The sequence below is a fragment of the Papilio xuthus genome, unplaced genomic scaffold, assembly GCF_000836235.2.
Source record: "Papilio xuthus unplaced genomic scaffold, Pxut_1.1 DF824655.1, whole genome shotgun sequence".
Classification (NCBI taxonomy): Eukaryota; Metazoa; Arthropoda; class Insecta; order Lepidoptera; family Papilionidae; genus Papilio; species Papilio xuthus.
In genome coordinates, this window is record NW_013533994.1 from 3,694,704 (window position 1) to 3,707,788 (window position 13,085).

The 13,085-nt window shown below is 32.0% G+C and overlaps 1 protein-coding gene across 1 annotated transcript; it reads left to right on the forward strand.

Annotated features, from left to right (window-relative positions):
- Nucleotides 1-10,647: 10,647 nt before the first annotated feature.
- On the forward strand, nt 10,648-12,776 carry LOC106127504 (carboxypeptidase N subunit 2-like). Its single transcript, XM_013325588.1, has 2 exons — nt 10,648-10,784; nt 11,397-12,776. Exon 2 carries the CDS (start codon nt 11,408-11,410, stop codon nt 12,662-12,664), a length of 1,257 nt encoding a protein of 418 aa, XP_013181042.1. The 5' UTR covers nt 10,648-10,784; nt 11,397-11,407; the 3' UTR covers nt 12,665-12,776.
- The last annotated feature ends 309 nt before the right edge of the window (nt 12,777-13,085 follow it).

Sequence of the window (13,085 nt, forward strand, 5' to 3'; positions counted from 1 at the left end):
ACGATTCTTTTCTGTTTTAAATCTTCTTTTTATATAAAATGCAAAAGTTCACTGGCCAGTATGCCATTCTTCTTAAATCTTAGAATGTTTCATTCTGTAAATATTTACTGGCCGAAGTATTTTCATAGTGTCCATTAACCAAAACTATAGTTTCAGTAGTAGAAACCTAAGGTAAAGGTGGATCATACGAAAGATATTGAAACATATTACTATCATATATATTATTTTCTTACGGTGAAGGAAAACATCGTGATGCAACCTGCACATATCTGAGAAGAAATTCAAAGATATGTGTGAAGTCAACCAACCCGCATTTGGCAAGCGAGGTTGACCCATAGGCCATACCTAATGACCCTAAAAAACTTAGGGTAGACTCTGAGCCCCTCGATGTGGACGTATAGTGAGCTGATGATGATTACACGAAATTTGATTGACGATAAAGCTTTATAGAATTCACAACAATATAATCAATATAGCCCGGAGGATATCTGATGTGTTTGCGACGTCTATATTATTTCCTGCACGAAGTATCAATGTAAATAATATCATGTTTTGAACAACTATTCATAAAGGAAATAAATATATTGTTTTGAACTCGATTTGGAGTACTGGAGAGACTATAAAACATATGTATTCACTGTCTTTATATTTGACAACACAGAGATAACAAACATAAAATAACATCAATAACAATTTACCGTGGGTTTCTGATATCAAGTCATAACTTGATATCAGAAACCCACGGTAAATATAGCGTAAATTATACTTATTTTGTCTCATAATTGACATGACTTTCGGCATAAAATTAAGTAGGGAAAGCCGAGAATTAAAAATAAAAAATAAAAGTCTTTCCTTGCTTCTTCTTCAAAGCCTATTACGGTCTTTTAGATATTTATCGGATAAAACACTCATCAAAGAATATTTCTTAATCGGCAATTAATAAGACTTCATTAAAATTGACTAAATCCTCAATTATCTTGTGATCTTAATTCACAAAATGGATCGCTAGGTGAGGCAAGCATCGAATCTTCGTGATACGGAAATTAGTACACTTCGTAACTCCCCTAATGAGATATTATGTAGCGAGTTTCATACACAAAATTAATTATTATTTTACCAAGTATTTAATAAGGAACTACGTATGTTCATGAAAAAGATTTATGCTGTAGAACTTTATCGAAATAATTTCAAGCCGTTTCGTCGTTTGCCCCTTCTCTTATAAAAAAGTCATGTTAAATATTTCTTTACTAGCTGTTGCCCGCGACTGCTTCCATGCGCAATTAAAAAAACATACTAAGTAGCATATATGTTCTTCCAGACTATGTTCTACATCTTTGCCAAAATACAGAGACGTCCGTTTATCCGTTCTAGAGATATCTTATAGCAAACATGCATCCATCCATCTAATACGCATTTATAATATTAGTATGATTAGTTAGTTTTGAAACTTATTTTATGTTTTGCGCCTAGTGTTTTTAAATAGTTAAATAGCATTACTGTAGCTATATTAAATGTTGCTATTCAAGGATAGTTTAGAAGTAATCACGATTTGCAAAGTTATTGTTATCAAGTGGAGACAGTTAGGAACTTGTCTTAGATTCTGGCCTTTCTGAGGAGAGTTGAATTTGCTTCCTTGTAATTGATTAAACAGACGTAGACCTTATAAATAGTAATGAATTAAAGGAATCGGATTGTCATTGTCCTTGCAGTTATTTCGTCGTTTGTAATACATAAATGTTTTCTAGTCGTAAATACAAAGTCTGTCTTGTTTCTTCTTTGAACTTAATCATTCGTATTTGCCAGTTCTACAGATTACTGTGGTTTTCTGAGACCAAAATCCCCGTTTAGAACATTATCTGTGTTTTGTTAGATATTGACACGTGTAACAACGGTTAGAGAACTACTAAATGATAATTAAATTACAAAAAGCTAATTGGTTTAATAAACAAATGCAGTGGAAGCAATTAGGATTATAAATGGATTTTTTTAAATGTTCCCGCTTTCGCGTCGTGTAATGCCGCTAAAAACCCGCTGCCAACGGGTCAAGTTGCTCTCAGAGAAAATGAAATGCTACGTCACAATGAAAATGACATTTAACCTCATAATAAACATTTATTTTCATCATATACGAAAATATCAAATAAGGCATATTTGAGGCAAACATTTTAAGCATAGTTTTGTAATAAAGAATTGTAGAATGAAACTACAGTCGAGCAAAGACGAATTCTAAGGAGGTCGGAATGTGTACAAACAATTTTTATGAAATTTTAAAAAAAGAAACGAAAAATATTTGGTCTTGAGTAATTTATGTTCTCAAAATTTTATAAACGATAATCTTAAGCGCCATTCGTATGGGCGCTTTTTTAACGTTGCGTTAAAACACTGCAATAACGGCTTTTGAGCGACGAACGCTTTAAAATCACTCTTGTTCCGTTCCTCCAGCGCTCAAAATGAAGATGCGCGGTAAAAAGTCGCGTTTTAAAAGCGCTGCTTTATAAACATAATCATGGAAATGCATTGGTTTTAACTGGACGTTTTTAAACGCGCGATAAAAGCGTCTTTGCGAACGGGCTTTCTATCACAGGATAATACGCTTCCTTAGCCTCACAAAGATATATTTTCCGAGCGTCAGTAACACTGCATTGAAAGCAATATCAAAAAGGTTCAACAAATAGAATTCTGTTTTAGAAAGGAGATGAAATGGAATAGAAAAATACTAACTGTTATTATAACCCATTGATATATATAAATAGTACAATTTGAAAATGTTACATAATTCATGATAAATGAAATGTTTATTCTCGAATTTCCACTGCCGAAACTTGTATAAAAACATTTTACTAAGCTAGCACTTGACCACGATCCCACCTGATGTTAAGTGTCTTAACATGTCTTAAGTCAGTGGAAACTCGTGTTTCATTTTGCATGTCAACAACGGCGAGATTAATATTCAAAAAATGATATCTTTATTTATTACTTAATTACAAAACTGGCGGATATCAAAAGGAATTTCATAAAAAATCTTGTTAAATGTCATAAAAATGGCGAAGGCCAATTTTATTGACTTATTCGTTCAACAAAGCAACAATTAATTTTGAAGTATTTGTTAATTATAAGGCTTTTAAAAGGAAATTTCATTACATGCCAATATTTGGTTTAGGAAGATTTTTTCGCGACCTGTTCTCCTGGAATTTATAAAATGATCGATCATTTTATACTCAACAATAAACAAGTAAAATAATTATTAAAAAGGAAAATTAATTTTTATATTTATAGTAAAAATAATCTTGAAATTTGAATCCCAATTAATTTAGGGAACAATATTTAAATTAAGGATTTTCATAAAGCAGTTAACCGATGAATTTAATCCGTGATATTTATTATATACTTGCGGCTACCGGCGACTCTGTCCGCGGGGAATTAAAAAAACATTATTAGTAGCCTGTGTGTTCTTTGAGACTATGTTCTATATGTACGACATTCAGCTGCTCTAAAGATACCTTTAAACAAACATCCATCCATCCATCTATATCCCATTTATAATATTAGTAAGATTATTAAGATGTTAAATTTTACAGATAAGTTTTTGCTATCAACATGTTCTTTTAAATATTTAAATTCAACTCATCATAGTTATATTTTAGTTTTTTAGTACGCATAAAGTTCTAGAAACTATATAAATTCTCACACTGTAGTCAGTTTGAACATTTCGAAGCATATGTAACTTGAGGTCTCATGTGACATTTATGCAAAGTTAAACCGTACGGTCTTACAAGCCGAAGGAAAGGGGTCTTTGAATAATAGACACTGAATCAAGTACGTTTTCTGTTATTATTAAAATAGAGATTTTTAAACAAACGGATTTTAAAATCATGTTCAAAGGGAAGTTTTTAAGCGCATCTATGAATGAATCTTACTAATATTATAAATGCGAATGTTTGGATGGATGGATGTTTATTTGAAGGTATTATATCTCCAGAACGCCTTCACGGATCTCGCTGAATTCGGGCATAGATGTAGACCATATCATTTTTCAATCATTTTAGGATCACTTTGTTGCCCGTCTGTCTGTCAAGACCCTTTTTCTCAAAAACGCGTAAAGGTATCAAGCTGAGATTTATTTTTAATTTCGCGCGGATGGAGTCAGGGGCAACAGCTAGTTTCTTATATAAATATCTGTATATAGTAATTTCGATTTGTATTATCATAAAACTTACCTAAAAAGTAAAAAAAAAACATTTATGACAACTTTAAGGTTACTGCTAATTAAGTGGAAGGTAAAAATACAATTTGGTTTGTCGGAAAGCTGTAAGAAAACCAAGTACATACCAAGTACGTATCTATAAATTATTCCAATATTCAATGCGTCATAGACTGCAGTGCGGGGATAAAGTATAAAGAAGGTACAATGTATTGCGGTTTGCGGGTTCACAAGTGCTATTTTAAATTCTCGTTAACACCGCCCGGCCGTGGAATTGAAACCAATGCACGTTCACAGAATCTTTTACATACATAATACAACGCTTGTAGACTTTATTCGAACATTATACAAGAATTATGTCCTTTAAATAACTATAGGTATATTTATAATATACTATCATTCCGCGACTCCGTCTGCGCGGAAAAAAACTTAACTGTGTAACATGTGTTCTTCCAGACTATGTTCTATATATATGCAAAATTTCAGTGAGATCCATACAGCCTGGCGATACCTTCTAACAAACATCCATCCAAACATTCGCATTTATAATATTAGTAAGATTATAATATATATACCTAATTTTGATGATAAGTATTGTCTACCTTAATACTCCATATTATTAAGAAGGAAATCCGAAAATGTGGCAGTGTATTGACCCAACACTTACCTTACTAGAATGTCGACTTTTGTGTCCCCTCACTATTCATTCTGACACTGGACTTTGTAACGAAAGCGCGTCATTCGCGTCAAAGTATTCCATTTAATAACGTCTAAAAATATTGACAAATTCAACTTTGTTTTGAAGTTTACATTTTTTTTTATTAAAACACAAATAAAATTGTTTTGTATGTGCTTAAAATGTAGAACAAAAGTATATAAAAGGTAGAACAGATATAACATTTTTCAATATTACACGACTAAAATGAAACTAAAAGCTTTGTCGATAAAAGCTAGTGCTGCGTAAATTCATAATGTGAATAGGTAATTACGTCCGCTCCAAACATTTTGAAAGCTATTCTGCCTTTTATTGTATCCTAAATTGCAATATTGTATGAAGTGCCGTTTGAAATTGTCATAATGGATTAAATATGCAATAGTCAGTTGTACCAACTGCGCTGGCATTATTAAGAGAAGTATTTCAAAATTAAACAATAGTCTAGTTTATATTAAACTAGCTATCGCCCGCGAGTCCGTCCGCGTGGATATATGAAAAAACTTAATAAGTGTAGCCTATGTGTTCTTTCAGACTATGTTCTATACGTATGCCAAATTTATTCGAGATCCGTTCAGCCATTCTAGAGATATCTTCAAACACCCATCCATCCATTTACATCACATCCATCTAAACATTTGCATTTATAACATTAGTAAGTTAAATAAAAAACAGCTCTTCAAGGCGTAAATTCGAATAAAAAAGAAATAAATAGTATCTTATGTCCGTTTCCTGGCTCTAAGCTACCTCCTCATCAATTTTCAGTCATATCGGTAAAGCCGTTCTTCAGTTATAAATAGTGTAACTACGTCTTTATTTTATATATATAGATTTTAACAAGATATAAATTACTAGCTTTTGCCCGCCACTTCGTACGATCGAAATTAAAAAATAAAATCAGTAAGTAGCCGAGGCGTTGCTCCAGATTATGTTATACATTTGTGTCGTTCACAAAGACTTGTTAAGCCATACTGGAAATACGTAATGACAAACATTCATCCATCGTATAGGTACCATAAGGTTAGTATGGTATGAGCATGTTAGGAGAGAAGAATGACGTGTGACAAGAAGTTCGAGTAGAACAATCTATAAGTTTAATGTAGTGGAGTACACCGGTAAATATATGTACTGCATAAAAAGTAACATGACATATGTAGGGGGAGAGGGAGAAAACTGACATGATAGAGATCGATGTGAAGAAAACTTAGTGCGTACTTATAACGCATCTGCGGTTCCTCTGGTATTGCTAATGTCCTTAGGCGTCGTTGAACACCTCGGTGTTCTCGCTGCTCGTTTGCCCCGTTCTGTTATTTTAAAAAAAATGTAAACGCCTGACAAAATAATATAGCCAATATGTGAATTTGAATATTGTGATAAAAATAATTTAATTGATGGGACAGGCAACCGTAGCCACTTAATTAATTATAATCATACGTTCTAAAATTTAATTGAGATGCTTCAAGAGTTAGATATGAATAAAATGTATGCAAAAACGTGTCTCGACAACCTTATTAAAACATTATTCTAAAAACTCGAGTATAGTCTGAGTTTAGTCAAAAGCGCGAACGAGATGCTCAAAGTTCTTTTCGTTAATAGAATTCCTGTACATTTATATTACAAAAGTGTAAAAATAAATACTAAAACAACACTCTAAAATAAATCACACAAACTTTACAACTTTTTTACTTAAATAATTCTAGGAAAGGCATCACAATTTTTAATTATAAACATTTTAGCACTCTTTCTATTTTAATTACTATAAAGATATAGTAGATATAGTTCGACTAGGTAGTAAGTATTTGCTGTTAGGTTGGCTCTAAATTTACAGTTTGCTCCTGAAACTTTGGTCACACTGACCTAAATAGTTTGAATCTAATTTCAGTTTAATTCAGACAATTAACCTCCTTCCTGTTCAACAATTTTTTTAAGGTTAAGTACTAAAGTATGTAGGTATTTTAAATTGTTCACAGATATGAGACGATGTTTTCAATAATATTTGCCTGCCACAGCAATCAACACAGGCTGTCATTTCCCTGAAAGCCACACAGACTGAAAGGTGCAGTAACAATAAGCGTTTCGTACCACGACGCTTTTTTGTTCTCGAAAATGAAAAAAGATTCGAGACTTTTGGTGACGTCACAAAAATAACAAATTTAAAACGTATGACGCGTTTTTATTATCTGTAATTTTGATATAACAGAAAATAGAGTTTTTGAAATAAGTTTACGATCGTTGCTATAAACATATTTTTTCGACTAATTTCGCTTACAGGTTCTTAAATAACTTTATAAACACTAGCGATCGCCCGTGACTTTTCTGCGAGAGACTAAAAAGTAGCCTATAATGTGGCTGCATGCATCAGTAGCTACCTCCCGACAAAATCCCATCAAAATCTGTCCATTCATTTCGGAGATTCCTGGTGTAAAGCGACCTTTCGTACAGACAGACAAAATTTTTAAAAGTTGTTTTTAAATATTATCTTGTTAGTATATTTTAAAAAGTATAAAAGTTTTTGTAAATATATAAACAAGAGAGATATTAAATGCACGAAACATCATTAAAAAGTAAACAAAGCGCCTGTCAGCTTTTCATTTCGTCGCTGACCTGACCCAGGTAAACATGACATATTGCCAGGCGCTATTTTACTTTTGTGTCTCTTAAATTTAGTTACCACTGAGCGTAGTTCAGAGATTTACAGTGCAATTAAATTTAGACCTATAATCTCGCAGCAGCGGAAATTATACGTTTAAATTAATATAATCCGAGCAATAATTACAAGAAACATTAATATGAAAAAATTATATAAAATTTAAAGATATAAGAAAAGTTCTCTTTGTTTTTATTAACAGTGTTAGTAAAGATATTTCAGCAATGAAAACTAAAGGTGGAATTTAAATGCCAGAAAGGCATTGTGTTAACTTTTAAAACAAATTGAAAAATTAATTAAAAATGAAAAATTGCGCAAAACGTCTTCAGAGATTCTACAAACAAAGGGATGTACTATTCGGGTTCAAAAGAAAGGGAAGAATTATATTGAATTTTGTCCGCTCCTTGTTGAACAAAGAATTAAACGATTGACAAAGGATTCATTTCATTCTTCAGTAGAATCTTATTCATTTTAATTTCATTTTTAAATAAAAAAACAAAATCATTGATTTTATCATTACTTAAAACTGATTTAATTTAATATTAAAAGTGTTTTGAAATATATGTTTTAACATTAGGTCATTGGCCTTAATATTTTTGACCTTTTGGAGTTTTATTTTATTTTACTGATTTGCTTTAATTTCCCCAAAGATAAAATTTATTTTAATTATAATAAATTAAAATATATGCGCTTAAATTTAATGCACATTATGGGGCTTTGTATCTCGTATAATATCTTAAATGTAAAAAGCAAATTAAACAGCAAGACGTTAAAATTCATTTGCACTGAGTAGACTTGACCCGATGCCAACACCCTTGTCACTTTAAAACGTGCAGACACAGCTGTACCACGGTTTTTTATATAAGTTAAATCTAGTTAAGTTTTAAAGCTACTAGCGCTTTATTTAATACTAGCAGGCGCCAGCGTCTCCGACCGTGTGGAAAAAAAATAGTAGCCTATGTGTTCTGCATCTAAACCAAATATCAGCGAGATAGATGTAGCCGTTCTGGAGATATCTTCAAACATCAATCCAAACATTCGCATTTATAATATTAGTAGGATTTTAAATGTTTTTTTTTAAGTTTTGTCAACAAGAAGTCTTACTCAAGAACAATTTTGTTCTTCCGTAATTGCGTTAATAATCAAGCAATAATCTAAATGGTTTCGAATCCATTACAGTGAGGTCACTGAGAAAACATTATAACAAAAAACATATCGATATCTCACTTTTCTCAATGAAAATGAAAGAGATAACAATGTGTTTGTTATAGATGTTTCGACAGTGTAAACGGTAATATTTGTGCCTGACAATCGATATATTAAGCTATTGTTCAGTATCATTTTCCCTTTACAAAGCGAAGTATTTGAACGGAATGACAGTCAAATGATTTGAATCAGAAGCGTTTATTACCTCATCAGTTATTGTCACAATCAGAGCAATTGGCTTTTAGGCATGCGTTTGACGCGTACAATCGACTAGCGTAAAATCGGAGATTTCAATTTTTTTAGATGGATGGATGATTATGTATCTACAAAACGGATAAGGATCTCTTTGAAACAACCAGTAGTACACAGTCTAGAAGAAGACATAGGCTAATAAATACGTTTTTAAAAATTCTGCGCAGATAGAGCTGGCAACGGCCAGTCTTACTTTTTACTAATATTATAAATGCGAACGTTTAGATTGATGGACGGTTGTTTATTTGAAGGTATCTTCGGAACAGCTCCATGGATCTTGATGTAATTAGACAGACATGTAGAACATAATATGAAAGAACACATAGGCTTCCCCTTTAAGTTTCTTTTAATTCCGCGAGGGTGGAGTCGGGGGCGATAGTTAGTAATTTATAAATGTATGAACTTGAGTAACTCTAGTCCACTAATTACTTACGACTAAACCTGAAATAAATCGCGCTGGAAAGAACATATTTAAATAAAAATAATAAAAATTCTCAAATAATCTTGTATCGTCTTTTGTATTAATTTCATTCATCAATAATTCCAATGTCCTGTCAGTTGTCTGTATAGTGTATCAGAAAGGTCCTTGTTCACTGAAGCCTAGATAGATCGATTGATTTTATTGCCCTATTAGTTTCTGTCGCAAACAGAATTAAGCTGTTTTGTTTCCCAGTTGTCACAGACAAGAAACACAATTAAAAGTAATTAAGATACATTCAAACTTTAATAATAAATTAGAAATTTATAACCACAAATAATATCTTTCGTAGATTTTAAACAAACTTAAGAGAGGAGCGTCGATGGCTCAGGGGTCCTGGCTTCGAATCCTGCCATGCACAATGTATTTTTCGATTTACATATGTGTATTTATCCGACGTTCTAACGGTGATGGAAAACATCGCGATGCAACGTGCATACATCCACAAAGGAATTCAAAGATTGAAGTCAACCAACCCGCACTGGGGTAGCGTGGTTGACTAATGCCTCGTCACTCCTAACTTAGGGTAGGTTAGTGGGAACTGAGGGTCCCGGATCCCACGTACCTACGTACGCTGGAGACGAAAGAGTAAAATCATTATTTTTCGAGCCTAAAAAGCAAAGTATTATGACATTAAAAATGCTACTTGCTTGTACGATATTTGTTAATAATTAAGTTTATTTGAAATACATATTAGTTAAATATCAGTATCTTTAATAAATATATAAAAATATGTAATCTTTGTTAACCTCATTACAATAATAAGCAACATATATACGAGTACATATGTCGGTAGCAAAATACCCAAGGGTTTTCCACGGACACTACATATTCATAGAGATTCTGTGTCTGTATGTTGCGTTAATTTGAAGATGATGTATTAAAAACAAATTAGTTAATAGTTGAATAAATTAATTACTGTTTTATAATATGTAGTTAATACAAATTATATTCACAAAAGTACCCAAATCTAAATTTTCATTCTTTGTTTATGAACAGATGAACTTGACAAACATCACTATAGTATTAAGAAATAATTTGTTTAAATAATAAAAATCATATAAAATTAATGATAATAAACAGACGAATCCGCGTCAATTAGTTAGCGTACATGAGCTGAACGTTATCACAGTATTTATCAACGTCGACGACCGGACCACATGCGTCAAGATCGCGAGTTAGTAGTCAAATATAATTGGTCATTATTACTAGACTTCGTGACAATCAGACGTTTCATAAGTGTTCATAAAAGTTAGTGTAACTATATGTGTGCCAAAAACATCACAAGGTAACCAAGTTTACTTATTTTTTATTTCAACTTAAACTTTTGTGGTAGAGCCGGGAATAACGTCTTTCGCCCGGTGAAATACCACGACCGCAAATAAGACAGATGTGTATAATAGTCAACATTTTGCAATAAATTCGATAGTTTAAGTATTAGTATCTTTATAAAATAAAAAAGACATCAGTATTACTGATTTGCCGACGTATTATAGTGAAATTTAGTATATTAAATATTACATTAAAGTTACTCTTTAAAAAAAGTAAGTTTTTATTTAACTGTGGGCTTCAATTAAAGAAAAACTCTTAGAAAATAAAATTACCTTTTCTGAGAATACACGAACGATAGTAATTTGTTTTTGTGTAAGAGTTTCATTAGTGGAACCATTGATCTATTTTACTTGCAAATATGCTTAATAAAGTACAATAATTAATCGATTTTAATCATCATCATCATTAACCTGCTCTTATCGGAATGACGGGTTGGCACAGTACTCTATCAGCTATCATTCGAATCTATACCTTTCCTACGCGTATCCTCTTTCACACAATCCGTCCGTACTTTCTTTCGTCTCCCTCTACGTTTTAATCGATTTTAATATTATAATTTAACTTTCAGATCTGAATACAATGAAGGAATCAGCATGGATAGCGATCTGGTCTATGTTATTTTTTGCTATCAACGCAGATATAAAATGCAAATTCGAAGATGATGGAGGCATGATGTTCCATATGTGTAACGCAACTGGTTCTAGTGATAACATTTTACGTAGAGGACTTGTGTCAGACAAGAGAAAAACTTTTCATATAATACTAATGCAATGCAAGATTATAAGGATAGAACAAGAAGCATTTTATAGACTGCCAGCATTAGCTATTTTAGATTTAGGAGAAAATAAAATAGAAAGTTTACCTATAGGAGTATTTGACAGACTTCCATCATTATCGCGTTTAAATTTATCTTACAACCTCCTTACAGAATTACCTGATAATATATTCAACCATAATACAGAGTTATCTGTAATAGATTTAGAAGGAAATAAATTACATACACTCAAACCTGGTCTATTCGATTCTTTATGGAGATTGTCACAATTAGATTTGAGTCATAATATGTTTACAGGAAAAGAAATAGTGCCTCAATTATTTGAAAGAAAACGTGATATATCAATATTATCTTTATCCGGTAACGATATGGCTGAAGCTAATTTCTTATCAATCATGAACAATTTAAACTATTTATATATGGATGGTTGTTCTTTAAAAGTAGTACCTGATCTTGCAACTGCTGAGAATATGAAACAATTAAGACATTTAAGTTTGGCTTCTAACGAAATAACGTCTATAGACGACGCTATGATTTTTAGCAAATTAAAAGATGTGATGAAAATAAATTTATCAAAGAATCAACTTGAATTTATTCATAAAGATGTATTCAAAAATCTAAGATATCTTGAAGAGATCGATTTAAGATATAATAAATTGACCACACTACCTGTAGATATGTTCCAAAATATACCTAAATTATATGAACTAAAGTTATCGTATAATTTATTAACTGATATTCCACTTAATGCATTCGCTGGTACTGAATTAAAGAGACTTAGTTTTGATAATAATAACATAACGCATTTACATGAAAATTTCCTTTTGAAAATAGAAGATGCTGGGTTAATGCTTAAGATAATGCATTTCGGAAACAATCCATGGCAATGCGCTTGTCTTAGAGAACTACTAAGAGAGGTGAAGGAAATGGATGTAATTTACGATACAAATACATACGACGGGAAGCATCCTGTTTGTGTTACAACAAAAAACTTTTATTGCAGAAGAGACGCAGCAGCGCACGATCAATTTATACGTATGTACAATGAAAATATACGATGATGTTTTTTTTTTATTTTAAGGCCTGTAACTTTAAGAAACCAGAGACAGAGAAGAATGAAAAAGAATCGAAATTTAAAAGGCAGATTTGTAATTAAAATAATGCTGCATTTAATAATTTTCTTAATTTAAACCAAATGTAGAATTCTAAAGTTTTCGAAAGTAACAAGTAATCCAAGATATTTGTGGTGACCCTTTTTATATCATAAGGTGGCAAACGAGCGAGCGGCCACCTGAAATCGCTAAAATAGCGAAGTGACTGTTGCCCATAGACATACGCAATTGAATATGTGTTGCCTACCTTTAATCGACGAAGGAGAGGATGCACAGAAAGAAAATATTTTCCCTTCCCATGCATGCTCTCTTCCGGAAAGTCCACTTCCACTTTCCATCCTTTCCTTACAAGAAAAAAGGGGGAAGGGAA

Excerpts from the sequence above, each read along its gene's own strand:
- LOC106127504 (XM_013325588.1), top strand. The coding sequence starts at position 11,408 with ATGAAGGAATCAGCATGGATAGCGATCTGGTCTATGTTATTTTTTGCT.